The sequence below is a fragment of the Ornithorhynchus anatinus genome, chromosome 4 (genome assembly GCF_004115215.2).
Source record: "Ornithorhynchus anatinus isolate Pmale09 chromosome 4, mOrnAna1.pri.v4, whole genome shotgun sequence".
Classification (NCBI taxonomy): Eukaryota; Metazoa; Chordata; class Mammalia; order Monotremata; family Ornithorhynchidae; genus Ornithorhynchus; species Ornithorhynchus anatinus.
Genome location: NC_041731.1, coordinates 8,565,357 through 8,592,804, shown reverse-complemented (window position 1 = coordinate 8,592,804; position 27,448 = coordinate 8,565,357). Strand labels below are relative to the sequence as shown.

The 27,448-nt window shown below is 63.7% G+C and overlaps 1 protein-coding gene across 22 annotated transcripts in view; it reads right to left on the bottom strand.

Annotated features, from left to right (window-relative positions):
* Nucleotides 1-27,448, bottom strand: part of PLEC (plectin) — a 68,669-nt gene that overhangs the window by 12,916 nt on the left and 28,305 nt on the right. For 7 of the 22 annotated variants that reach the window (XM_029064013.2, XM_029064030.2, XM_039911699.1 and 4 more), the window contains exons 2-30: nt 20,913-20,974; nt 20,209-20,223; nt 19,523-19,612; nt 18,180-18,215; nt 16,773-16,850; nt 16,523-16,615; nt 14,280-14,446; nt 12,680-12,795; nt 12,419-12,525; nt 12,187-12,306; nt 11,615-11,710; nt 10,820-10,947; nt 10,286-10,379; nt 9,838-9,992; nt 8,517-8,832; nt 8,304-8,381; nt 7,647-7,808; nt 7,369-7,473; nt 6,965-7,060; nt 4,809-4,934; nt 4,344-4,496; nt 4,092-4,246; nt 3,837-3,963; nt 3,490-3,673; nt 3,248-3,405; nt 2,397-2,575; nt 2,019-2,157; nt 1,378-1,734; nt 1,024-1,107 (exon numbers count right to left, since the gene is read on the bottom strand). In XM_029064013.2, the coding sequence (XP_028919846.1) occupies nt 1,024-1,107; nt 1,378-1,734; nt 2,019-2,157; nt 2,397-2,575; nt 3,248-3,405; nt 3,490-3,673; nt 3,837-3,963; nt 4,092-4,246; nt 4,344-4,496; nt 4,809-4,934; nt 6,965-7,060; nt 7,369-7,473; nt 7,647-7,808; nt 8,304-8,381; nt 8,517-8,832; nt 9,838-9,992; nt 10,286-10,379; nt 10,820-10,947; nt 11,615-11,710; nt 12,187-12,306; nt 12,419-12,525; nt 12,680-12,795; nt 14,280-14,446; nt 16,523-16,615; nt 16,773-16,850; nt 18,180-18,215; nt 19,523-19,612; nt 20,209-20,223; nt 20,913-20,974 (3,776 nt within the window). Of the gene's footprint in view, nt 1-1,023; nt 1,108-1,377; nt 1,735-2,018; nt 2,158-2,396; nt 2,576-3,247; nt 3,406-3,489; nt 3,674-3,836; nt 3,964-4,091; nt 4,247-4,343; nt 4,497-4,808; nt 4,935-6,964; nt 7,061-7,368; nt 7,474-7,646; nt 7,809-8,303; nt 8,382-8,516; nt 8,833-9,837; nt 9,993-10,285; nt 10,380-10,819; nt 10,948-11,614; nt 11,711-12,186; nt 12,307-12,418; nt 12,526-12,679; nt 12,796-14,279; nt 14,447-16,522; nt 16,616-16,772; nt 16,851-18,179; nt 18,216-19,522; nt 19,613-20,208; nt 20,224-20,912; nt 20,975-24,040; nt 24,389-27,448 lie in introns of those variants that run through there. The other 15 variants (XM_029064014.2, XM_029064032.2, XM_029064031.2 and 12 more) reach the window with 6 other exon arrangements.

The following is a 27,448-nucleotide window of genomic DNA, read 5'->3' as shown; positions in this document are numbered from 1 at the left end:
TTTGGCGCTTACTATGCGCCAAGCACCGCACTAAGCACTGGGCTAGATACAAGGTGATCAGGTTGTCCCACGTGGGGCTCACAGTCTTAATGTCCATTTTCACGGATGAGGTAACCGAGGCACGGAGAAGTTTGGCGACCTGCCCAAAGTCACCGAGCAGACAGGTGGCGGAGCCGGGATTAGAACCCACGACCTCTGACTTCCAAGCCCGGGCTCTCGCCACTGGGCTATGGCTGGGGGTTCTCAGGGAATTCCAGGAGCATCCAACCACAGCCCACGCCCCGTGTCCCGGCCCACTCGCCCCGGTTCCCCCGGGAGGGGTCCCGGAGTTCTCGCTGTCTCCTATGCCCCGTCACCTGCCCCACTCCCCCGCCCTCCAATCCACATGATTGTCCCAACTCCAAGACTCATCCCTTCCCCTTTCCTCACCATTGCAGACTCTGCCCAGACTCGGCACTCTCTCGCCCGAACTCCCACAGACTCCTCTCTGCCCACTCCCGGCCCGGCTCCTGCCCAGCAGTTGCCCCTGACCTGCCAACTTGCGTGACCTCTTCGACCCCCAGGCCCAATTTCTCCACTGCGCCCATGATGATAATGATCATAGGAATAATGAAAATGAGAATACTAACAATAATGGTATCCGTTAAATGCTTACTCTACGCCGAGCGCCGTGCTAATGGGTGGGGTAGGCACCCAACCCTTCCTCAGCCCCTCCGGAGTCTCCCCAATCCCTCCTCCCCGCCGCGCCTCCTTATTCTCCTCCTGCCCGACCTGTCTCGAGCCCCAAGTGTCCCCCACCTCCCCCACAACTTCCCCCTCCGTTCTGCCAAAATCCAGCCGGCCCACCTGGCCTGGCCTGGGACCCCCAACCCCATCTCCCCGTAGAACACAAGCCCTCTGAGGCAGACCCCTCCCCGACACCAGGTCCCCAGCCCCGGGGGAACTCCCAGGCCTCGGCCGGGAAGCGCTCCCTGAGGTTGGCAGGGCTGATGGCGGGGCACGTGACGGGAAAGACCGGCTCACCTTGATGGCGTTGATGTACTGCTTGGCATACTTCTGACACTCATCCACCTTCTCGCGGTTCTGCTCGATCTCCTCCAGGAGTTTCTGAACAACCAGAGCCTGTTAGCCTCGCGGCAAACTCCTCATACCCGCCCCTCCTCTCACCGCCTGCTCTGACCCCAGCCCCAGCCCCGTCCCCGATCCCCTGAGGGCCAGAGGCTCCCAACCTCCCTGCCGAGGAACTGGTCTCCCCGCCCGCAGGCTCCCCTCCACCTCTTCGAACCCCTGCCCGGCCCTCTCCTCGACCGGGGAGCTCCCCACAGCCTCTCGGGCGGGACCCCGGCCCCTCCCGCGATCCTCCCGGCCGTCCCTCACCTTCTCCTGCTGCAGCTGCTCGCGGACGGCCCGGCTGTCGGAGAGGGGCACGGCCTGGATCTTCTCCTGCCGCCGCTTGGCGTCCTGGATCCAGGAGCTCAGCGGGTCCGCGCTCTCGCGGTAATAGCGCAGCTGGCGGCCCAGCTGGTCCAGCTCGCGCTGGCGCAGGTCGATCTGGGCGAGGACCCCCTGCCAGCGCTCCAGCAGCTGGGCCACCCGCTCCCGCCAGCGCTCCAGCTCCGCGTCCCGCTCGCCGTGGCTCTGCTGCAGGCGCTCGCCGACCTCGCGCGCCGCCCCGACCTCGTCCTCCAGCCCCTGGAACAGCGGCTGCTGCCCCTCCACCTGCCCCCGCAGCTTCTGCTCCCGGGGAGACACGGCTGTCAGTGGGCAGCTGGGACGCCCAGCATCTCTCGCTCCCACCCCCGCCCGTGACCCCCCGCTCAGGGGCCCAGGGGCCCAGGGGCCCAAGGGCCAGCCGGCACGGTTTCCACCGTCAGAAGCCGCAGGAGAAGGGGGCTTGGGGAAAACCTCAGGCTGGCCGGGGGAAGGGAATCGGAGCAGTGGGGGGTAGGAATCAGGGGGAGGGGAGGCTCGGACCACCCGTCCCCGGCGCCCCGCCCGGCCGGGCCCCAACCGGTCACCTTGAGCTCCGCCTTGGTGGCTTCGAGGTCCGGGAGGTTGGCGGGCACGACCTGCACATCTTTGAGCTGCTCCTCGTAGCCCTTGAGCAGCTCCTCAGCCCCCTGCGTGCTGCGGATCACCAGGCTGATGGTCTTGAGCCTAGGGCGGGAGAGCGGGGGTGAGCCGGAAGGGCCCGGGTAAGTCGGGGTGAGCCGGAAGGGGCCAGAGAAGCTAGGGTGAGCCGGACGGGGCCGGGAAAGCTGGGGCGAACCGGAGCAGGTAGGGAAGTGCAGGTGAGCTGAAGGGGGCAGGGCACAGAAAGGGCTGAGGGGTCTGTGGATGAGGCTCGGGGCAGGGGCGTAGGGGGCGGGGCACAGGGGGAAGGGGCACATACTCACTTCTCCAGGTAGATGGCCGACAGACTGCGCACCTGCTCCAACTTGACGAGGGTGAGCTCCAGCTCCGAGCGCAGGGCAGGGGCTCCGGGGGAGGGCTCCGGCTGGGCCAGTACTTTCTCTGCCTGCACCCCCAGCCGGGCCACCCCCTGTCCCAGCCCCTCCAGCTCCGCCTGGGCCTTCTGCAGAAGGGCACAAAGGCATAGACGGTCAGAGACGCAGACGGACCTCCAGCAAGAGAGCCGGTGTCAGAGAGAGACCGTCGGCAGAGAGAGATGCAGAGAGAGAAAGGCGGTCATTGTCAGCGAGGCGGTCAACGTCGAAGAGTCGGTGTCGGAGAGACAGTCGGAGAGACAGTCAACGTCAGAGTGAGAGAGACCCAGAGAGACGGTCGCCGTCGGAGAGGAAACGCAGAGAGAGGCAACGGGTGAGAGAGACCGTCGACGTCCAAGAGTCAGTGTCGGAGAGACAGTCGGTATCAGACGATCGGTGACAGAGAGAGAGTCGAGTCAGAGAGTCAGAGAGAGAGATGGTCAGCGTCGCAGACAGGCAACATCAGAGAAACAGTCAGTAAGAGAAAGACACCAGGGGCCAGTGGGGTAAATCGTGCCACAGCTGGCCAGACTGGTGGCCACTGGAGCTAGAGGCTTTTTTTTTTATGGTGTCCGTTAAGTTCCTGCCACGTGCCAGGCACCGTACTAAGCGCTGGGACAGAGACAAGCTAGTCGGGGCGGACACGGTCCCCGTCACTCAGAGGGCTCACGATCCACCCCGCAGGAGTGAGGAGGGGCCGGAGGTTGGAGAGGCCCCAAGGGCCGACGGGGGTGCGCCCCGGGGCCGGGGCGGCGGCGCACCTGCTGCTCGGTGATGCGCTGGGCACATTCGCGGGCCGGGTCCTTCTCCAGCGGCGTGCGGATGCGGTGGACGGTCCGGGCCTCGCAGGCCTCCAGCTGCAGGCGGATGTCCTTCAGCTCCGAGATGTACCGCTGGCACAGAGACTCGTCCTGCTCACCTGGAGGCCGGACCGCTGGCGTCAGCGCCCGGGCCCGCCCCCGGCCCCGCCCGCCCCGTCCCGCCGGTCCCTCCCCCCGCTGACCCTGCTCCAGGCTGAGCTGCAGCTGCTGGTAGTGGCGGGAGCAGGCGTTGTAATCCCTCTCCAGCTGCAGCCGGTCCTCGGGGAGGAAGTTGCTGGCATCCTGGCTCTCCCGCAGGAAGGTCTGGTAGTGGGTGTCCAGGCCGCGCAGAGCCTGGCGCTGCTCCTCCGGCTTCAGGGTGCGGAACTGTGGACACCCAGAGGGGTTGGTTGTGGGGGTTGGGGCCCCTTGTCACGGGGCACGGGGGCAGGGGCCCGTCGGGAAAGCAGACCACTGGGCGAGGGAGGCCCGGGCAGGGGGACGGAGCGGGGGTGAGGGGAGCGGACAGGCCCGGGGCCCCAGGACTGACCGTAACGAGGGACCAGGATTGGATCAGCTGGATGTCTCTGGTCAGGCACTGCCAGGACAGGAGACTCTTCATGTCTACGTGCAGCTGGTGCCACAGGGTCACCAGGGTCTGGTGCTGCCCCTCCAGCCTGGCGCAGGGAAACCACAGGATGTGAAGCAGCCACATCCCCCTCCTTGGCGCGCTCCTTCTGCCCCGGTCCCCAGAGTCCAAACCCCCGCCACCCCGACCCTCCCCAGCTGATCGGCGACCCCCTACCTGTGGACGGCATCCAGGGCCTCCTTGTTGGGCGGGGGGATGAGGAAGCAGACGGAAGGCAGCACGGCTTCACTTCCGCCGCCGCTCACCACCTTCCAGCGGGACGGCTGGGCATGGCTCACCAGCTGGCATCCGTCCCCCTTGTGCACGGTCATCTGAGGGGCCAGGCCACAGCTCGGTGCCGGGTCCCAGTCCCCCGGCCCCTCCGGCCCCCAACCCCTCCACCGGCCCAGGACGCGGCCCCGACCTCACCTCCACCTGCTTGTAGTCGCACACGGCCTGCAGAGGCAGCCGGCCACGGAGGGCATGGGCCGGGCTACGTGGCTTCAGCTGGACGATGGCTTTGGCTCGCTTGGCCAACCCCGAGAGGTGCCCCTTGTACTCGGCCAGCTGCTCCTTCTCGTCCTGGGGCGGACACAGAGCCATGAGATGCACCCAGGGGAGGGCAGGGCTCCGGCCCCGCGCCGGGCGCCGGGCGTTGCCGAGGCCAGGCCCATCCGAGACCTCGGTGGCCAGAGGGTGAACCCCAGAAGGGACCCCGGGAGGAGGGGAGGATGCTGAAGGGACGGCAGCTCGCGTCACGCCCATGGGATCAGCAGACGGGCCAGGGGCTTGGCAGGATCACCCACCTGGACTTGGTGGGTTAGAAAAGGACCCCCAGTCCAGACAAGCAGGAGGCTCCTGCCCTCTGGGCACCCCCACTGTCAGCCGCCTCACCTGGGCATCCTGTAGCAGGTCTTCCAGCCGGGTGACCGTGATGGAGCGATCCACCGCGTACTTCCTCCTGATCGTCTCCTGCAGCTTCTGCAACTGCTCCTCAGCCTCCCGCACGTCCGAGAAAAACTGGGGAGACGGGAGGGGGTCAGGGGCGATCCCGGGGCCAGCTGCCTGTCCGGGTCCCCTCCCGGTCAGGACCGGACTCCCGTGCCCGTAGAGCGCCGCTACGGAACTGTCCGAGAACAGCTGGGGGCCGGGCTGGGGCATGCCCGCCCGGGAGCACTCGTTATTATCACTGCCTAAGCACCGGACGTAGGTCAAGACAACTCTGGGCAGGAGAAAGCTCGGTCTGGACCCAGAGGGCCAGAGCCCGGCAGGGTACAGGGCGGCTGGTGTGAGCCAGGCCAAACCCAGACAGAAGAAGATTTCCCCACAGACCAAAACAACTAGGCCCAGTTCAGGTCAGGTAAATTTACGTCACTCAGACGGCGTAGAGCACTCGCGTACTCATTTATTTCTACCCACCCTCTGCACGAGTGGATAAATGTATCTCAGCTTTCCATTTCTTTATTCTGATTCCACTGCCTGTAAATAGTTTTAGGTCTGTCTCCCGCACTGAGAGTTGAAGCTCCTTATGGACAGGGAATGTGTTTCGTGCTTCGATCGCACGGGGTTCCGTAGGTGCTCAATAAATACCGTTAACTGGGAGGCAGCGTGGCCTAGTGGAAAGAGTCAGAGGACCTGGGTTCTAACCCACCTCCAACACTTCTCCTGCTGTGTGACCCTGGGTGAGTCACTTAACTTCTCTGGACCTCAGTTCCCTCACCTGCAAAATGGGGATTCAGCACTTGTTCTCCCTTCTACTGAACCCCACGTGGGACCTGATTACCCTGGAACGACGATGACGATTATGGTAGGTGCCAAGCGCTGTTAATAATAATAATAATAATAATGTTGGTATTTGTTAAGCGCTTACTATGTGCCGAGCACTGTTCTAAGCGCTGGGGTAGATACAGGGTAATCGGGTCATCCCACGTGGGGCTCACAGTTAATCCCCATTTTACAGATGAGGTAACTGAGGCACAGAGAAGTGAAGTGACTTGCCCACAGTCACACAGCTGACAAGTGGCAGAGCCGGGATTCGAACTCATGACCTCTGACTCCCTGTTCTAAGCGCCAGGATAGATACAAGTTAATCAAGTTTATTTTGTTAATGAGATGTACATCACCTTGATTCTATTTATTTGCTATTGTTTTAATGAGATGTTCTTCCCCTCGATTCTATTTATCGCCATTGTTCTCGTCTGTCCGTCTCCCCCGATCAGACCGTAAGCCCGTCAAAGGGCAGGGACTGTCTCTATCTGTTACCGATTTGTACATTCCAAGCGCTTAGTACAGTGTTCTGCACATAGTAAGCGCTCAATAAATACTATTGAATGAACGACGTTGGACACAGCCCCTGTCCCAGATGGGGCTCACACTCTTAATCTCCATTTTACAGATGAGGTAACTGAGGCCTGCATCTCCTCCAGAGCCTACTACGGTGCTTGACATATAATAAGCTCTTAGCAAATATCACTATTATTATTATTATTATTACTACCGGAGCTACCTGTTGTCCTGGCCCAAATCTCCCCTGTTCAGAACACTTCCGCTGCCATCCCTCCACCCTTCTAGTCGCTGGGCAGAGGCACCGCAGACCGTTGGGAGGGAGCGGGGTCCGACCTTTCAATCGGCCGCCCCCCGCCCCCGGGCTCGCCCGCCCGAGCGGAGTCCCGGGCGCGATGCGAGGCTGGCCTGCGTGGGCCCCGCGACTCACCATCAGAGGATGCTTTCTATTGTCCAGACCCAGCTGTCTAATGGGTGAGGGGGCTGCCGGCCCGAAAATCGGGCCGGGGGAGAAAATCACCCCGCTCTCCCCGGCACCGCCAACCCCACAGCCGTCACCCCACGGCTCACCGGGCCCCAGCTGCCTCAAACGCAGGGACGATCGGGGAGACGGAGCGGCACCTAAAGTTGTCCGGGCCCCGTCGGCGTGGCTTCGACCCGTCGTGCGTCCCGGCTCTGTGGCCGGGAGGAAGCGGTGCTCTCTCCCCCTGCCTTCTGGGAGCTCCCGAAGCGCCCCGGGGTGGATGGCGGCGCCGCCAGGCGGTTACCTGGAAGTAGGCGGTGTTCTCCTTCAGATGCGCCTCGATGCAGCAACACAGCTGCAGCATCCAACTCCACTGGGTCTGCAGGGCAGCCTGGAACGCCTGCAATGGCAACGCTGGAGCGTGGGCCCCTGCCCTGCCCTTCCCCGACCCGGTGCGCCGTCCCCGTTCCCCACTCGCCCCCAGCCCCCTCACTGGCAGCTACGCTACCCTGTCCCGGGGCCCTCCCCACACCCGCGGCTTCCTGCCCTGCAGCTGGGACGGGCCCCGGGGCCGGCCCAGGAGAGGGATCAAGCAACGGGGAGTCCGGCGCTACCTCCGAGGGGCCGGACCTCCCGGGCCCTCCCCCGGCCTCGCACCCCAGATCCCCACCCGCGAGTGTCCCCGCCAAACCCCGTTTCCCCCCGGACCTCCACGGTGGGCTTCCCCGGGTGCTCTTCCCGCAACAGTCGATCTCCCATGCTCTGAATCTCCTTTATTTTCTTCTCCTTCAACTCCAGCTCCCGCATCAGTCCCTGAAGGGCAGCAGAAGGTGGGCGAGGTGAGAGCCCGCCTTAACGTGCCATCTCCCGGCTGATCCCACCCCAGTTCTCCGCCCCGGCCCCCTCTCCCACCCGGCTCCGTCCGTGACGGGGCCCTAGAGCCGCCCCTCGGGTCCGCCCAGCCCCGCCCCCGGGCCCAGCCGCACCGAGTAGCTCTCCTTCTTGGCGGCCACGTTGCTGTTACGTTCGCTCCAGTCGTAGGCCACCTCCTCCTCCTCCTTCTCGTTCAGCCACATCAGCTCCTTGGTGGCAGCCGCCACGAAGCTGTGCAAGTTCTCCAGGCCGCGCAGGCGAGCTTTGGATGAGTTCTGCAGCCCCAAGAGGATGTGGAGGGAGGTGATCAGAAAGGCAAAAGATCAAGAGAGAGGTGGGCTCAGAGGGGGGTGGGAGGGATGGGACCTCCTCCAAGAGGCCTTCCCTGACTAAGCCCTCCATCCCCCTTCCCCTTCTCCCTTCTCTGTTGCCCTGACTTGCTCCCTTCATTCATCCCCCCCCACCTCCCAGCACTTACATCCACATCTGTAATTTATTTATATTAATGTCTGTCTCCACCTCTAGACTGTGAGCTCGTTGCGGGCAGGGAATGGATCTGTTCATCGTTATATTGTACTCTCCCAAACGCTTAGTACAGTGCTCTGTACACAATAAGCGCTCACTAAATATGACTGAATGAAAAGAGAAAGGAGCAGAAGCGGGGAGAGGTAGGGATCGGAAGGGGCCCGGCCCACATGCCGGGGCGACCGGGATGAGGAGGTGGGTTCCTCCCGGCCTCCCCCGCCACCCGCCATGAACCCCTTCCTCACCAGCAGCTTGGCGTACTGCAGATCCAGCTTGCCAAGACAGTCTCTGTAGGCTCCCCTGGTGGCCGGGGAGAGTTGGCTCTGAGCAAACAGAGACACCTATGAGAACTTCTGCCTCCCCCCGGCCCCTCCCCTCGACCCCCGAGACCGAGACTCCCCAGCCCGACGGCCCCCCGCCGGGTCCAGGCGGCGGCGGGGCGAGAGGGGCCCCCTCACCTCATCGGCTCGGGCCCGCTCGATCTTGGCCCGGAACTCCTCGATGGACTGGTGCAGCCCGCGGTGGCTGCCCAGCTGGCCCTCCACACTGGGCAGGTCCACGCCCCACTCGGCGGCGTCCAGCCGCCGCTGGTTCTCCTCGACCCAGCCCAGCAGATCCTGCAGGTAGCGGAGCGTGACGTCTTCCAACTCCGGTCGCCGCTGGGCGCTCTGCAGCGTCGTCTGGCTCACCTGGCTGGTCATCGTGGCTCCGGACTTGAGCCGCAGGTTGTACTCGGTCCGGATGGCCACCAGGCGTTCGTGCAGGCGGTACACCCTGGGGGGTGGAGGAAGGGAGAGGAGGAGCTGAGCACCTGGAAGGGGTGGGGTCGGGGGGGCGGCCCACGGGCGAGGGGAGAGGAGGAGCGGGGAGAGAGAGTCACCGCGCCTCGGGACGGGGAAGGAGGACGGGGAGATGAAGCAGGAGGAGAAGATGAAAGAGGAGGAGGAAGAGAAGGGCGAGGAGAGGGAGGAGGAGAGAGGAGAGAGAAGACGGGGAAGGAGGAGGGGGAGATGAAAGAGGAGGAGATGGAGGAGGAGGAGAAGATGGAGGAGGAGGAAGAGGAGACAGAAGAGAAGGGGGAGGAGAGGGAGGAGGAAAGAGGAGAGAGAAGAAATGAGGGGGAAAGGGGACTGGGAGCTCGACTCTAGACCGTGAGCTCTCTGTGGGTAGGGAACGCATCTATTATTTTGTACTCTCACAAGCGCTTAGTAGAGTGATTTGCAGTATGGTGCAGTGGATAGAGCACGGGCCTGGGAGTCAGAAGGTCATGGGTTCTAATCCCAGCTCCACCACTTGTCTGCTGCGTGGCCTTGGGCAAGACACTTCACTGCTCTGGGCCCGTTACCTCATCTGTAAAATGGGGATTGAGACTGTGAGCCCCACGTGGGACGGGGACTGTGTCCAACCTGACTGGCTTGTATCCATCCCGGCGCTCACTACGGTGCCTAGCACGTAGTAAGCCCTTAACGGATACCATAAATACAATAAAATACAATTGAGTGAATGAATGAATGATGAGGGGGAAAGAGGAGAGGAGGAAAAGATAGGGGGAAAAAACGGGGAGGGAGGGAGAGAGGAGAATAGGAAAAGGTAAGACCTTCCTGAGCTTCCAGAGCGCAGGGTAGGAAGGACATAGGCTGGCAGGGGACTGGAGTTCCCGAAGGCTCAACTCCTGGCCCTGGGGTGGCAGGGGAGGGCAGGGAGAAGGGGTAGTTGCCGCTGGGCAGGGAATGCCGGGGTTTTGGTCAGTGGCACCGCGGGCCAGGCAGCGCCCGTTACCTGCGGTACATCTGCTCGCCCTGAGGGTGCCGTCCATCCTTGAGGGCCTGCACGTCGTTGAAGAGCAGTCGGATCATGCCATCGGCCTTGTCCAAATCCCTCTCCACTTCTCCCGCCCGCTGGGGCGCCTTGCCCGCGTTCAGCAGCCGGATATCCTGCCGGGGCAACGGGCACGGGGCGAGACGGGGTGAGAGCCGCCCAAGGAGGGAGGCGACCCCGTCGGGCCCGGGGGGCGAGTGGGGTGGCGGTGAGGGCTGCCCCGTCGGGGCCCCACCCTGAAGAACCCGCTGACCTCGGGGCTCGGCGCCAGCTGGCCGGGCACTGAGTCCACCGTGGCCGGGTGGCGGCTCTCTTGCGTTGGGTGGAAGGACTCAGAGTCCCACCCCCAGCCCCACCCCCAGCCGGGCGTGACCCCTCCCAGCCCGGCCCCCCCCCCGCCCCGGCTCACCGACTGCAGCAGGGTATCCGCCTGGTTCAGCTGCTCCTCACACAGGCCGGACTCCATCTGGAGTTTGCTGACAATGCGATGGAGACACTCCAGCCTGTGGGATCCAAATCGACAGGGACACACGCACACAGGATGCACACGTGCTCGCTGGCACACGCCCCCCCACCCCCAAGTGGCACAGGACCTCCTGCCAGATGTCCCTCAGCCCCGGCTCCCCGCTCCCCCGTCGGACCCCAGGGAGCGACCCGCCCGGCCCACCCTCCGGCCGGGCCCGGCCGACTCCGCGATCCCCCGCCCGACCGGGGCTCAACTGTCCGAGTTCCGACTAGAGAGCTGAGTTTTCCCCGCCGGGTTTGGGCCGTTTCCTCTTCGGGGCGATGACTCACCGGCGTGTGGTTCCCATTAACCGCGCCGTGGGCGCTCCGCCCCGCCCCAGACCACCACCCCCGCTCCCCCTCGCAGGGCTAGCCCGGTGCTCGGTCTGCACACCACACCCTCCCGGCCCCCCACTCTTCCCCACCCGGCCCCACCCACCTCTCGAACTCGCTGCGCAGCTGCTTCTCCCGCTCCAGGATGGCCACGTGCAACTTCCCCCATTCTTTCTCCACGTCCAGCGGGTGGTATCCCGGGGGCACCTTCAACTGCCCGGCCTGCACGGCCCCCTGGGGGTGCGAGGGAGAGACGTCGGGGTCTCAGCGCCTGCCCCGGGCCCAGCCGGGGGGCACCACGCGGGGGAGGCTCCGCGGGCGACTCCGGGAGGCGTCGGGACACGGTCCTTGGAGGACACACCAACCGGGCCCAACGAGGATGCTGAACTCAACATTAAGAGGCAGACCGCACCACCCTGGGCGGGGCAAGGGGATTCCCTCCCGCCCACCCGACTTGCTGCCTCCGGAGAGCGTGCTCCCGCCCCAACACGGAGCAGTCCGTTCCTTGCTCCAGACACGGGAGGGTGGAGGGTTTTGGGAGTGAGGCTAAGCTGCTCGCCCCTGGCCCGTATCCCAGCGGGGATCGACGGGGATGAGCCGAGAAACCCTGGCGAAGGACAAGAGTCCAAGCCGCCGTGCCTTGCCGTCTCCGGTCCTACGGTCTCTCGACTAAGTCCCAGTGGTGCCCGAGAGCCCAGCCGGCCGTATGCCCCAGGCCTGCCCCCGACTGGCCCTCGAACCTGAGAAGAGACAAGCCAGGCTCATGCAGACTGGCGGAGGCCACTGAGGCCAACACGGTGGTGGTGTGTGGGAATGGGGAGGGGGGCGGGGTAGCCCAGGCAGCAGCAACACGGGACAATCCTGACCAAGGGGGCCACCCCACCAAAACCAAGCCCCTCACCTCCAGGGACTGGAAGATGCCCTTCGACCTGTTCTTGTCAGCCTCCTTGGCCGGAAGCTCCGTCTCCTTGAACTTCAGGAACTGGCACCACAGGATCTGTGGAGAGCGGCGCGGGTGAGAGTCCGACTAGCGGGGACTCGTCAAGACACGGGCGCCGCCCCGTAGCTGAGCCCCTACGGGCTCAGGGGAGCCACAGAGAGGCTGGCATCCTGACAGGGGCAAGATGCTACCGGTGCTCCGGGAGCACCTTGGGGAGTTCAAGAGCGAAGGGGCGGAAAGCACGGGGGCAGAGCGGCAGCAAATCCTGCCCAAACCCCCGGGGTACCGCCCCACCCCCTCCACCACCCGAGAGGGAGCAGAAGAGGAGAGGGACCCCAGGGGCGAGCTCCGCGCCCAACGGCGACGACGCGACGGGGGCACCGGAAAACCCGGGGGTAAGAGGGAGGGAGAGGGTCGGTCTGGGGTATCCGCAAGCGGGACCCGGGGTGAGCCGAGGGACGAGGAGCGGGCCCCCAGGCTGGGAGAGAGGGGAGGAGTCAGGCGGGTCAGAGGCGGCGAGGGAAGCCACTCACCTCGATCTCCTCGAAGCTGGTCGGAAACTTGCGTTCCTCGAAGGAGACGATGTGGTGCCGGACCCACTGCAGCAGCAGCATCACCAGCTCCCGGTACTCTTGCCAGCGCAGCTGCAGCTCCTTCCGGGGGAGACCAAACCCAGGTACGGAGGGGGCTCTGCGCTGGCCCGGCTCCCTCGCCCCTCCCCCAGGGTCCGGGAGACCCCCTGCCCCGCCCCCTCCCCAGACTCACATTGGCCCTCACTCCGTCCTGGGCGTCGGGCACCCGGGGCATGGCATCGTACAGGGAGGACACGTAGGTGATGATGGATTTCTCATCCGGCTGAGGGACGTCCACGTCTGAGGGAGTCAGAGTAAGGGCCGAGTCAGGGACACTAAATCTGTGGGAGGTCTCCAGCCAGTAGCGCTGGACCACGAGGGAGCCGGGACCCCTGGCCGACGAGGGGAAGGACAGCAGGGAACCGCCCTCGGGGCCCAGGTCCCGGGGTCTTACCTTCTGGGTCCAACAGGCGGGTCACCCCCAGGTCTCGCTCAGCCACGCCGAACGCCTGGTCCAGATTCTCCAGGTTGCTCTGGTGATAGACCTTGTTCATGTCGATGAGCATGGGCCTGGTGAAAATAGAGACAGAAAGGGAGCGGGTGAGGTAGAGAGCAGGGGTTGGGGGTGGAGACCGGGGTGGAGGGTGCAAATAGGGTTGAGGATGAGATTGAGGGTAAGAGTGGTGGGCGGGAGGGGGCGGAGGATGAGATTGGGGTGAGGGTTGGGGGAGCCAAAGCAGAATTTCCTACCCTCGGCTCCCTGAAGCCAACAGCCCATGCTGTAGAGGGGGAATGAGGGGGAGGTGGAGAGGAAGGGAGAAAGAAGAGAGTCGGGAGGGGAAGGGAAGAGGAAGGATGGGTTGGCTTGGCATGGGGTTGGGGAGAGGGGCTGATGGGGAAGATCCCCAGCCAGGGAAACGGGGAGAAGGAGAAAGAACGCTGGGGAGAGGAGGTGACTGGCTGGACTGGGGGTGCTGTGCCCTCCCCTGACCGGGCCGGGCAGGCTGGGGGGTTGTACTTGCTGCAGGCGCAAGGTGGAGCACACGGAGTGCAGCGAGCCTCTGAGCACGCTCTCTGCCCGGTCTCTGTGCCCCCGGGGCAGGCCGGGGCCCTCCGTGCCGGAGGCCTCCGCCGCCGGGGAGCCGGCCTCATAGAGCGGCGGCACGCGGGGCTCCCCGCCGGGCGCGGAGCCGGGACCCCTCCTCCGCGGCTCCGCTCTCTGCTCCTCCGCCAGGACGCCACTCGTGGCCCCGGTGCCCGCCCGTCCGCCCGCTCACTCGCTCGCACCCGCTCACTCTGCACCGAAGCGGGGGAGCCGCGGGAGTGGCGTGGGGCCAGGGTGGGGAGAGAGAAGGGAGGGGGCGCCAGACCCTGCCCAGGCGCGTCCCAAGCCCCAGCGGAGCGAGGTGCAGCTTTCATAGCCCGGGGCAAGCCGCAAGCAACCTGCCCTGGCCCGCGCGGCCTACAGGCGCAACGGGGCTCCTTTACCCCCTCTCCCGAGCGGCGGCTCGGCCCGCCCTGCCAGGGACAGGAACGCTAGGAGCCGTGACTTGTCTGTAGCTTGGCTGGCCTGGCAACAAGTCAGATGGGAGAAGCCCGTGCAGGCCTGGGGGGGGGGGGGAGAATAGGGTCCTCTTCTCCTCCCCAGCCCCCACCAGATCCTGGCCCGCTTCCACCCCCAGCACAGAATCTGAACTCCTAGCTACCACAGGCCCAACAGCGGTGTGGTTAACCCTAAGGCGATGCTTGGGGGAGACCAAGATCGTTGGGGCCCCCAGAAATCTGAGGCGGGGGGAAGGGGCGCCCACAAGGCTCTCCAAAAGGTCTCCAAGGTTCAGAGGAACAGACACGGAACTGTCTTCGGCCCTTCCCCACCGGCGGCGGCAGATACGAAGAGGGACCCGGTCCCTGTCAGGATTCCGAGGCAGAAGAGGGGTTCCCCACCCCAGCTCAGATGGTAGCATTCTGGGGGACGTGGGCCAGCCCAGGGGCTGGAGTGTGGAAGACGCCCCCGAGGCCCGGGAGGTGGTCCTCGCTCCTGCTCTGGCTCTTACTTGTGCCGGTGGATGATGGCGTTGAAGAGGCGCCCGTCCCGCCAGCTGGCTGTGAAATTGTCGCAGCGCAGGCCCTGGTAGCCTTCCACCATGCGCTGGGACCACAGCAGCAGCTTCTCCTTGGCCGTCATGTCCTCCGACTGCCCGCTCACCTGGATGTCGGAGATCTGGGGTGGACACAGGGGGCGGCCGGGGCTCAGAGCTGGCACCGGTGGGTCGCTGGCTCTCCGAGCCAACACTCGGGGCGGCGGCGGGGAAAACGTGAAGCCAGTACGGGGGCCGGGCTCAGGCCAGCGGGGAGGGAGGGAGGGAGGCCTCGGTGCTGCCCCCCTTCCTCCGCCCCACCCCAGCCCAGGCCTTCTTCCTCGAGGCTCCAGGGAGGGAGCAGGGTGGAAGGGAAGATCCCTCAACCCAAAGCCCTGTTTTAACGTTTTACCCTGGTCCCTCCCATCCATCCCCTCAGCCCCCTCCAACTTCTGATCTCATCCGGGGGCTCCACCCTCATGGGCTCGCTGCTTCGGCTGCCTCCAGTTCCACAGCCTCGAGCCACGCCAGCCCCCTCCTCTTTCACCGCTCCCCACAGTCTCGGCTCATCCTCCTTGGGGGGGCTGGCTGGCAGCTGGGAATGGGGAGTAGGGGGCGGTGGGGGGCCCGGGAAGGGAGGCAGCAGCCCCAGTTCCCCGAGGGGGGAGTCTTACTAAGGTCACATCCCCTCCAAGAGGTCTTCCCTAATTAAGATCTCTTTTTCCTAATTCCCTCTCCCTTCTGTGTCACTAAAGCACTTGAATACGTGACCTTTGGGCACTCGGTATTCACCCCACCCTCAGCCCCACAGCACTTATGTACATAGCTGTAAATTATTTATTTTAATGTCTCCCTCCCCTCCTAGACCGTCAGCTGTTGTGGGGGGGGAGCGTGTCTATCGATCCCATTGTACTGTACTCTCCCAAGCGCTTAGCACAGTGCTCTGCACACGGTAAGCACTCAATAAATACCGTCCGTTGACTGTGATTGATTCCGGGCTGGGCCCGTGGGAGAGGAGTCCGCCTGAAAGGATGGAAAACACTAACGGAGGAGGGGCAGTGGTGGGGGGACAGCCCCGGGAAGGGGAGAGGGTCAGCTCGGACGGAGAGCTCAAACAGCCTCGGCCCACGATAGGCTGATGCTACAAGAGGAGCCGCGGACGAGCTCTCTCTTCCTCCGCGGGGCAACTCCCGGCAGCTCTGCCCGCTGCTCTTCACGGGGTTCCCGCATCCGCCCACCGCTCCAGGGAACACCTGCCATCCCTCTCTCCCAAAGATGAGCCGGCGGGGTTCGTTTCTGTGTTCTGGCTCTCTCAGGCCCACTCGTCAATCTCTCCCTCCCTTCCTCTCCCCAGGCCTCTGGTTCTCTGTCATACCATGTGCCCTTCACTGCCCTGCATCTGTTCCCTCCCCGCAGCCTCGGCTTCCCGGGCTCCTCTCCCCTCCTTCTTTACTTTTCTCTCTTTGCCCACGTCTCTCTCTCATTCGCTCGCTCTCTCCCATGCCTATGCCTTTCTTTTCTCTCTCTCTCTCTTGCCAACAGGACTCCACCCTCCACAGGAATCAGATGTGTTTCCTGTGCTCTGGCAGCGGCTGGCCCCAGCTAGCGGTGAGTCAGCCCCAGCCTCTCGGCCTTAGCGTCTCCAAAACATTTCCCCTCCGGGGGTGGCAGCTGCTTTCTCTCTCTATGCACATTCCTGACTGGGTAGGCACTGCCATTCCCGGGAAAGGCCAGGCGGCGCCAGCCGGGAACACGGACACAGAGTGGGGGGGAGAAAAGGGCAGGATTCCCAGCAGGCCCTTAACCCCCACTCTGGAGCTACTGAGGCAGTGAACCTCCTGGCTAGGGGCCCGGGATCTTACGTGGGGAGCCCAGGAGCCCCTGGGGTTAGGCGGAGGGTCAACTCGCCTGTAGGAAGCCCCCCGTTACCTGACGTCGTTCTCTCTGAAAATCCCACCCGCTCTGCCAGCTCAGCTGCCCGGGGGCAACGGGGGTCGGGGGAGGGAGAACCCAAGGGCCAGGCAGCGATAGATCTCTCTGGTCTGCTCGTCCTCTCTCCCTTCTGAGCTAGGATGGGGCCCCTACCCCCAGTCAGAGGGGTCCCCCTGAGTGGCTCCCCGGTTCCAGTCTCCCAAGGCGGAAGAGTTGCAGAGCTAGCACCCGGGCAGGGCCAGGGCGGCCCCTTCCTCTGTCCTGCTGCAGCAGGGGACTTCCCTGACCTGGAAGTGCAGGATGATGGTCCAGATGAGGCCCAGGGTGAGTTTGGGGTTGCCGTCCGCGATGTCATCGTTCCTGATGTTCACCAGCTTCACCTGAAACCGAGCCGCTTTCACTGAGAAGCCCCCAACTCCGCCCCAGTGCTCTGCGGGGATGGCAGGGCAGGGGGTGAGGGGTAGTGGGGCAGGGGGACGGGGGGGGCAGGGTTTGGTAGAGAACAGAGTGGCAGGAGGCTGGGGTTCGATCGCTCACCTGGCGGCGCTTGAGGTAGTCCAGAGCGATCTGGACATTCTGCAGCTTGTGGAAACGCATCCTCCCTTTCTCCCGAGGCTGTGACAGGAGAAGATGGGGGGAGTCAGAGCCTCTCAGACGGAATGGGGGGGAATGAGAACCCCCGCCCCAAGACGGGAGGGGCTAGCCGCCCCAGAGTGGCTGTCATGCCCTTTGGCCTCTCTCTTCAGCAGGCACCCAGATCACAAACACACTCGCTCGTCTCCCATCTAGGGGCTGCAGTTAGACTTTGGGCAAAGAGGGGATGGGCCACGCGGGCACTAGGCGGATGGCCGAGGGTTGAGCAGGGGCCCGCCATGGGCAGGGCCCATCCCACGGGGACAGGGACAGCCTTGAGCTCACTGAGAGCTAGTCACACCTAGAACCGGAAGCCGACCCGGGGCCCGGATGATCTCGGACAGCAGCGGCCCTTCCCAGCTGGTGTTCGAGGTGGAGAGAACGGGACTGCTGCTATCTCACCTCTCCACCCCCTCCAGGCCCACCCCCGTCAGGCCTTGGGTCATCTTCCCCAGCTTCGGCCAATTCTGTCCCACGGAGGGAGCCAGGGGCCCGGGCCCAGCAGCGCTCTAGGCCCGGGGGCTGGAGGCTGGGGCAGGAAATCCTGCTGCCTGGGCCGGTCCTGAGCGGGGAAGGAAGGGGTGTCTGAGGCAGACAATAGCAAGGAAGCCCCGGCCTGGCCAGGCAGCGCAGCCCCTCCTACTTTCCCCCAGCGGGCAGCCGGTGTCCACTTCCTCCCAGACACCTGGGATCTCAGCAGATCTCAAGCTCAGCTTCAGAGGCCTTGGAGACTCCCGGACAGAACCGTCTCATCCCACCCACCCCAGGGCCTCAGACCCCACCTAGAAAGGCAGCTCGAGAGCTCTGCCGTCCCGCCGAAAGAGGATCGGCCCCTGCTTCGAACGGATCCCGGGGAGTGGTAATTTGGGGTCCTCCAGGAAGTCCTCAGCCCTTCCCATCCTCCCCCACAACACGGACCAGCAAGGGAGGCTAAGGGCGCGCCTCCCCGGCCCCCTCTCCTCCATCTGGCCCCTGGTCCCGCGGGGAAAAGTTGTGGAAAGCAGGGAGGTCCCACGCACGCTTCATCCGATCACACAGGCCAGATCAAGAGAGCTAACCGTCGGTTAGCAGAGGACACGAGCAAAGCTCCGATTGGCTGTTTGGGACACGGTGTCATTCTCCCCATGCCCCCCATCAGAAGCAAGGGGGTGGGGAGAGGTCTACTCTCCCAGCTTCTCCTTCACCTCCTTTCACTGCCACAGGTCCTCTTGGGGGCAAGAAGTGACATCATAGCTGGACCAACCAATGGCAGAGCCAATGTCCAGAGGAGAACATGCGCCGGCCGAGAGCACACGGGACAGAACCACTCACCAAACGCAAGTTCCTCATTACGTCGCGCTCCCTCGGCTGCCCGGCCGGAGCAGTGCGGGCAGGAGGCAAAGTGCAAAGGGCAGAGGTCAGGGTTCAGTGTCCAAAGCAGCAGAGAAGTCAAAGCACAGGGAGGTTAATGCGTTAACATCCAGAAGGCAGGGACACAGAGCAGGGGTGGTCAGAGGATCTCGGGGGGCAGAGGTGGGAGAATTCCACCCTTGAGGGCGGGCGGGCAGAAGGGTGGTTCAGAGAGAGGCAGAGAGGTCAGGGGCAGAGCGGTGTTCTCCCTACTACCTGGCCCAAGTGGTCCCCTGTGGCTAGAAAGGGGGGCCCAACTCCGGCTGACCTCCAGGCCCCAGCTTGGCCATCAAGCCAAAGGTCAGGAGGAGAGCTGTGAGGCCTGAGGGATGGGCCAGGGCATCCAGGGGATGCAAGAAGGCAGGCAGGGGACCGGGCCCTGGGCTCCAGCTGGAAGGTTAGGCTCCAGCGGCCTGGGGCAGGAAGGACAGGAAGATCTCCTCAGAACCCCGGTGCCGGAAGCCACTCAGGTGCTCAACTGGGCCGGGGGCCGGCGGGCCCCCAGGCCAATCCCCCTCGTCCCGGCCTCCAGAACCCACTGACCCAGCTGGCCCAGAGCCGGTGGCAGAGGTTGGCCTTCTAGTCTCGAGACCAGTAGGAGGGGAGAGGTGGGCAGACCAGTTATCCACCTGGGCTGCGGTTCTACTCTCACATCCCTTTTACTATGGCCGAGTCATCGTTTTATGACCGTCTGTCTCCTTCATTAGCCGGTGAGCAACTCGAGGGCAGAGATCACGTCTTCTACTCCTTCTGTACTATCTCCCAGTGCCTAGCACAGTGCTCCACCCACAGTAGTCACCCACTCTGTACCGCCAATAATGACGATCGATGACGACGGTGATGATGATGACGGTGGTGGCGGTCATGACGACGACGACCAGGATGACAATTACTTGGCAATGAGTGAGAAACCACTGGAGCAAGGTCGGGGAGACTCAGGAGCCAGGCAGTGGCGGGGAGGGGAGGAGAGGTGCAGGAGTGAGGCGGGGAAGGGGCAGGGAGGAATTCAGGAGCAAGTTGGGTGGGGAGAGAGATTTTTTAGAGCAAAGTTGGGAAAGGAGTGAAAGAGGAGGGCAGGATTTTAGGAGCAAAGTGGGAGCGGAGAGAGAGACTCAGGACCTAGGCGGTGGGAAGCGGGGTGGAGAGATGGGGACGCTCTGGGGAAGGGTCCCCAGAAGGAAGCGTAGAAACCCAGAAGACACGCGCTGACACTGACAGACACTGACGAGGAAGGGGAGAGTAGCCGGAACCCAGGGCCCACCTACCAGGGTGTCTCCCGAGAGCACTTCCAACAGGGAGATGAGGTTGTGGCCATCACGAAGATCTTCATACAGGTCGCTGATGTGACGTTGCGCCTACGGTGAAGCCGGAAGTCATGAGTTCGGGGGCGGGAGAAGAGGTCTGACCCCAGCCCAAGGGTCCTATCGCAGCCAACTACTACTACTAGCCACATGGTAGGCAGAGCCTCAGGGCCCCCTCCGCGATTCCCAGGCCAGAGGAGAGAAAGGGGCCAGAAGGCCCAAGGGAAAGACAAAGCAAAAGGAAAAAATGTCTCGGGACGTGGAGCAGGGCAGCTTCTCACGCTCCCCTCCTCAGTCCAGCAGGAGTAACCATGGGTTTGACCCCTAGAGCGCCCAGTCCAGTCCACTCCCTTGCCCCCAGGGCCCAGGCTTCGGTCAAAAGCTGTGTACAGAAGCTTTCTCCCAAGTTATCAACTCTACAGTCACCTGGGAGTCGGGCTTTGGCCCCTTTTCAGGGGCCTCTCTCCCTCCCCCATCCCTTCCCACCCACTTCCCATTCCTTCCCTATTCCCTTCCCATTCCAGCCAGAGTCTAGATCTCCCCGGGAAAGGCAGGCAGGCCAGAGGGCAGCCTCAGCCCAGCAGGGTGAAGAGAAGGAAGCCCAGGAGGCCCGGGAAAGAGACCCACAGGAGGCCCAGGTCCCCACCTACCTCTGTTCTCCAGTGCTGCAAGGGGCAAGCCAGAGGGAAAAGATGGAGGAGAGAGCAGAGAACAGAAAAGACAGCATTTGAGAGAGTTGAAAGGGAAAGAAAAAACGTCAAGTTCAAGCATGAACGGCCATTTCCAGGCTGGAGGAGGAAAGGGGGATGGCTGAGTCAGAATGCCCTGCTCCATCTCTCTCCACTAGCTTGGCAGAAGAGGACTGCTAAACTGGAAGCTTCTCGAAGGCAGGGAATTGTGTCTAATAATAATAATGATGATGTTGGTATTTGTTAAGCGCTTACTGTGTGCACTGTTCTAAAGCACTGTTCTAAGCGCTGGGGGAGATACAAGGTGATCAGGTTGTCCCACGTGAGGCTCACAGTCTGAATCCCCATTTTACAGATGAGGGAACTGAGGCCCAGAGAAGTGAAGCGACTCGCCCACCGTCACACAGCTGACGAGTGGCAGAGCCGGGATTCGGACCGATGACCTCTGACTCCCAACCCCATGCTCTTTCCACCGAGTCACGCTGCTTCTCTCATTCCCTGGTACTCTCCCAAGCGCTTAGTACAGTGCTGTGCCCAGAGGAAGCATTCGATAAAGACCGGGACCGCTGATTGGGAAAGAGCCCCATCCCATGCCAGGAGCACTGCTGGCTTCTGCCCTTCCTGAGCTGGGGCCCCTCCTCCCTGGCCATGGCCCGCCATCTCACCTTGATGAGGTGTTTGTTGACCCACTTGGTGAAGGTCTTCTTCTGCACCCGGTCCCGCTCGTCTGTGGGGGAGAGAGCACGGTGTTAGGCCTGAGGGCACCGTTCCATCATCCTTTGGGGGCAGCGGGGGGTTCAGGCCCGAGGGGCTCCCAGCACGGGGAGCAGCTGCAACAGAGTCCGGGTTGTCGGGCGGGGGGCAGACCGGGGAGCCGCCGGCTGAGTCACTGAGTCACTGCGGGCGGTGCAGGAAATGTGTTATCTGGGGGGGTGGGAGGGGTGGTTGGGGAAGGGGGGAGCGGCATGGAGCGGGGCAGACCAGGTCAGGGAGAGCAATGGGCCAAACCCCTGGTGCCAACTCACCCCAAATCTCGTGCCAGCCTCCCCCGCCCCCGACCTTCCCCAGTGAATCCAGTCACGGGACGGGAGCTGTGACTGGTCTGATTGCACTGTAACTTCCCCGGAGCACAGCACAGTGCTCGGCACATAGTAGGCACTTAGCAAATATCGCAGTTATTCACGTCACAAGCGAAGAGCGGTATCCCGGTCTCCACGTCCTCTCCTCTCTCACGTCTTAGGCCAGCTCAGAGACAAGAGGACCAGGGAGGAAGGATCGGGTGGCGGCGAGGGCAGGGTTCTTTCCCATGAGGGCATGGGAAGCGGGGGCCGGGGATTCACCCTGGACAGGCCCGACTCAGGGTAAGGGGCGGGGAGGGGGTGCCCCTACACCAGTCCCGGCCCCAGCCCCCGCCGCCTCCGGGATCTCGGCAGAATGGCCAGCCACCCCCACCGAGCTGTGCCCTGTAATTTGGGGCTCCACCCGCACCAGCAGGGGAGCCTGCCAGGAGACGTTCCCACCTGGAGCTTCCCGGGCCCGCCTCCTTCCCAGGGGGCCCAGACTGAGGGGCTCCAGCCCACTCTGGGCCCCTCTTCGCCCCTGTTCGCTCCATGTCGGACAGAACGGGGGCGTGGGAGAAGCTGACTGAAGGCCAATGGGTAGGTCTGACCCGTGGGTCTCGGGGCCCGTGGGTCTCAGGGCCCCGGGCCCGGGCACCAGGGGAGACGCGGTCCGCTAAGACGGGGCCCGGGCAACAGAGGGCAGCGACTCCTGCCCCTCCGTGCCCAGGCTGCCAGGCCGGGATTCCCCAGGAAACGGAGCTGGAACGAGGGGGGGGGCGGCGGCGGCCAACGTGCCCTTCTCTCAATTCCCTCATTGTGCTCCCCGGGACGGGAACGCACATGTCTGAGCCCCGGGCGGCAGCCGCGCCCAGGGCCCGGGGAGCGAGTCTCAGCCCGCCCCCGCCCCCACAACAGACGCAGCCCCCACCACGCCCAGGCACCCTCTTCCCCTCTGGAGACAGAGGACTCGGGCCCCCTCCGGCCACATTTGGGGGGGCAGAGCCAGGGATCCCGCCCGGCTGGGTCTCCCCGAGAGCCTGAGCCGGGAACTCCGCCACCGACTGACCCTCGTCCGGAGGGGCGGAATGGCCCCCGAGCTGAGCCTGCCTCAGTGTCCGCTCTCTCAGCTGGAAAACAGGGAGAAGAGTGGCCGATCCCGCTGCTCCCAACTCCCAGGGTGCTCTTTGCCCAGAAAGAGGACAGTGCCCAGTCTCACCAGCAGGGCAGACGGGAGGGGAGTGTGTGTTGGAGGGCAGGAGACATGGGAATTTGGGACGGGGATGGGGGGAGTGGGAAAAAGGGGGTGAAAATGGCAAGAGTAAGGAAAGGAGAGGAGAGGAGCAGATGATGCTTAAGCCCAGAGCCCTGTGGGAAGACTGGGGCCGGGGGGAGGGGAGGCAAAAGACTGGAGCAGGGAAGAAAGAGCCCCATTCCTCTCTAAGGCGTCTCCTCCGCCCCACCCACATTCCCCAGAGGGGTCAGGGTCATCAGACAGGGTCTCTGCCACCCAACAGGGAGTCAGACCCCGCCTCCGGCTCCCCTGAGGGGCGCCCCTCACAGCGTGCTCTCCTCCCCTCTCCACCCCCAAGCCCCACACATACACACCAGACCTTTCCCAGACCCCAAGCGGGGAGCCTTCCTCAACCTTCCTGAGGGAAAGCGAGGGGAGCCCGGGAATCCCCAAATCCTGACCTGGAGGGAGGTGGAATTAAAAGGCAGAGAGAGAGGAGAGGGGCAAGAGGGAGGAGGCAGGGACGAGGAGAGGGAGAACTGCAACGGGTCTGCCCATGGCTAACGATGAACCCAATGCCCTCATCTGCCCAAACCAGGCCCCTTCATGCCCCCTTCCTCCCTCCTTCCCTAGGGGTGCCCTGCCCCCCTCCCAGGACCTCCATCCAAACCACAGCCCTGTCCCCCACATGAACACCCGCTGGACCTGGGTCCAGCCGCCCCGTATCCCACCGGGCCTGCCAGGCAGAGCGTGGCTTTCTTTGCCAACCTCCCTCCTCGGCTAACGCCCCCTCTTCCAAGAAGCCCCCTCCCCCAACCCCAGAGGCACAGGGCTCCCTGAAAAGAGCAAAGGGCATCCCCGAGTGTCTCTCTTCCCATGCCCCCAACCCCTTATCCTCCTTCCTCTTTCATTCATTCAATCGTATTTATTGAGCGCTTACTGTGTGCAGGGCACTGTACTAAGCGCTTGGAAAATACAATCCGGCAACAGATGGAGACAATCCCTACCCAACTACGGGCTCACAGTCTAGAAGGGGGAAGCTCTGCAGCCCCTGCCCCCTGATCCCGGGGAGGACTCGGAATCCCGATTCCCTCGAGCCGCAGAATGGCTGACCCCCTCGACCCCCTCTCCACCACCATCCCAGAGTGCGGTGAAACTGCAGACTGCCCAGGCAGCAAAGTGAGCCGGCGACAGAGCCGGCGACCCCTCCCCAGCCGCAGATCAACCTCCACAGCCAGAGAGCCGCGCCCCTCTGCCAGCGGCCCTCTCGAAACCCAAGTGCGGCCCCGGACGGGTCCGTGCCGACGTCCACATCTCCCAACCCAGCCCCTCCTCCTGGGTCTCTGCTCTCCCCCAACCCTCACAGGGTATCCTCCGACCCCGCCTACAGGGGCACCCCCGAGCTCCCTGCCCTTCCCCAACAGGAAGCAATGGAGACCGCAAGCAGCTCCCTGCCCCCATCCTGCCCGGCCCCCATCCTGCCCGGCCCGACGCCCGCTACCTTTCTTGCCCTCTGAGGCCCTGAGCACGGCCAGGTAGAGGTTGTCCTCGGAGTTTGTCCTGTTCTGCAAGGGGGGGTCGGGCTCCCGGCTCCGCAATCTCTGCCGAGACATGGCTCTCGCCGGGGCTGGGTCCGGGACGGACTCCCGGTCCCGCTAACGGCCTCCGCTCCCGGTGCGCTCGCACCCCGGGCCCGGGTGCCCAACTCTCGGCTCCAACGGCCACTTCCTCCCTCGGGCAGAAGGACCCCGGGGAGCGGGGGACCGGCTGGGTTGGGCTGAGGCAGCGGCAGTGACGGCAGGAACACTTCCTCTGCCTGCTCCGACTCCACAGCACGGCAGTTCTGCTGGCTGGCTCTGCCCTCCACTCTCTGCTCTTCCCGGGCCTGCCCTGCCCTGCCCTGCCCCGTCGGGTACCCAAGCCCCGCCTCCCCCTCCCGCCCGCCCGCCATCCAGCATGCCCCACCGGAGGTGTGGGGGCCGATCCCCGTACTAGGTGTGTCCAGAGCAGGCTGGGGCGGAGCTTGAGGCTGGGCCGCTCCTTGCGCTCCGGCACACTGCACGCTGCACACTGGGCCTTTGCAGCGCGCACGGCTTGCCAGAAACAGGAAACCACCGGACGGTTTCCTAACCCCGACTGCCACACCAAGCCGCAGCCCAAACTTAACTGTTTCCTCGCTACCCTCGCCGGGCAGATGAGCCCGGCGCATTCGGGGCGGGGCCGCCCGGCCACAGCCCTTCGGCCGCCGGAACGGGGGCGGCGAGGGTGAGAGAGGGAGAGGGTCCCGGTCGCAGTCGTCCCCCCCAACCACATCCTACAGCAAAGTGGGGGCCGGGAGCCCCTCGGAGCAGCGGCACGCTCGGTCAGACCGGAGATCGGCCAGGGCGAGGGTCAGCTGCCGAGCCCGACCCCTCGCCGCTCGGGACGACTCTCGGGTGTTCGAAGCCTCATCTCCTCGGGCCTCGGGTCCCAGGTGCAGCAATGCCAAGGAACTCCCTGGAAAGCTCCGGGGGAATCTGGGCAGAGTTTACTACTGCACCAAACTCACGGTCTGCTAAAGAGACCCCAATATCGGCAGCTCCATCCATCTCTCTCCTTGCTTCTCGGGGTCTCTGTAGCCTGGTGGGGCCCAGGCCGTGACGTGGAACCCCCTTCCTCCCCTCTCTGCTCTGGAGTCCTTAGATCTGCCTCCTCATCATCCTCCCTTGATTTCCTAAAACACTTTTCTTTCCAAAGGCTCTCAGCTTACTTAGATATTTCCCTCACAACACCCCTGTGAGGCCCGTAAGAAAGGCGGGTGTCACGACCCCCATTTGGCAGATGAAGAAACTGAGGTTCGGGGAGATGAAGGGGCTCGGTCACGGTCACTCGGCAGGCGGGTGGCAGAAGCTCACACTCCAACCTGGGCCCTCCGGCTGCCAGACTGGAGCTCTTTCCCTACACCACCTGCTCCCATGCTCCTTCCCCATTCGAACCAGATGAAATCATCCCGTCCTCCGGGCATCTCCGGATGTTGGAAGCGGGAGATGATTTCAGTCAGAGTCCTGGGACTCTGGGACTTGGAACTCGGCACCATCCCTCCCTCAAAGAGCTCAGGCCGGGGCCTGCGGCCGCCGGCCCCTCTGGACCAGGGATTCTCAAAGGCTGGCCACTGCCGCCTCCGCCGCCCTTCACCATATTCTTGTGGCTCCGCCTGTTTTAGGTACAGCTTGAATTAATTACTATCTTGATGCCAAACCTCTCCAGAGAAGAAGACCTGAAATTACCCAGAAGTTGGCAGGTTGGGTGGGGATGCAAGTTACTTGAAGGATAGGGACTTGAGACCCTCAGTTCTAATCTGAGCTCCTAGTAGGCAGGTCAGGAGGCTGTTTGCTTCCCCTTCTACCTCTTCCCTATAGGATCCTGCCCTCTCATCCCCAAACTGCCTTTCTTTCGGCTCCAGGATCTGTTTGATCCCAGCCCCCCTGCTTCCCTCGCCTCAGATTTTTTTTTTTATCGTATCTGTTAAGCGCTTACTATGATCCAGGAGCTGTACTAAGCTCTGGGGTAGATACAAGCAAATGAGGGTGGACCCGGTCCACGTTCCAGTCGAGGCTCACAGTCTTAATCCCCATTTAACAGTTGAGGTAACCGGCACAGAGAAGTGGAGTGATTTGCCTAAGGTCACACAGAAGACGAGGGGAGGAACCAGGATTAGAAGCAGGCCCGTGCTCTACCCTCTAGGCCACGCAGCCTCTCGGCATCTGTGCGGAACGGTGCTACCGCGGTCAACTCCCTGCCACCGCCCCAAGCCCAATCCCCTGCCCCATAAAGCCCCAATTCCTGTCCCAGGTTTTTAAAGCAGCCCCATCCCCTACCACTCTCCTCCCACAGTCCATCCCCCACAAAGCCCCCCAGTTATGTGTCTGGGGACGTGGGGGACTAAGTGCCCCCCTAAAGCCCCAGGAAGCAGTTTACCCCACCATCCCCAACGGGCCAGTGTCCCAGCCGATGGGGATCTAATAATATTCATTATTTGCTATCAACACTATACGAAGAGCTGGGGTAGATCCAAGGTAATCGGGCCAGACCCCACATGGGGTTCCCAGTCTAGTGGGGAGGGAGAACAGGCGTTGCATCCCCATCTTACAGTGAAGGGACCTGAAGTTCGAGGGTCCCGCTAAGCGAGGACCTGGGAAACCAGGGAAGGGTGGTGAGCCCCATCCGGGCAGTGGTTAGTAGGGTGCTCTGCACACATTAAGCACTTAACAGAAACCTCTACTACCGCTTCACGAACCCCAGAGAGAAACCAAGGCCGGGGAGCCTGGGGGTAGGGTGGGGTGGGGTTCGTACCTTCCCCGCCCGGTGGCTCTTGGGCAGGGGCTCCTCGTCCCAGTGATTACCCGTCCCCGGCCTCCTGGGTGTCCCATAGCACCCGGATCTTGGCCCGGAGGCAGGGCCCAGCTGAAGCCGGGCTCCGGCACTGCCCTGCCGGCCTGGGCCGCATAGCTGGCGGATGAATCATCCCGGCACCAGGGATACGCCCAACCCCCAGCACAGCAGGCAGGTAGGCAGGCCGCCAGGCAGGAGAGGATGGGGCAGGGAGAGGGGTGGTGGGGCGGGGGGGGGGGGGGGGTCCAGAGGGCAGGAGATCTGCCTCGCTAGCTCCTCCCAGGGCCCTACTATACTTCTAAGAGAGTCTAGGGGAGAAGCGGGCCCCGAAGGAGGGCACTGCAGGAATGGGGGAAGGCAACAGTTTGCCCAGCCTGGATCCCTAGCGCCGGGGACAGGGACCAGTTGTGCCCAGACTGAAAGAGGCTGACCCACACACATCCCAGCTCACTGCCCAGGAACTCCCAACTCACTGAACTCCGGAGTGCTGAACTCCACAGGGCTATCCTGGCTGGGAAGGAGGGGACGCCCGTGAGTC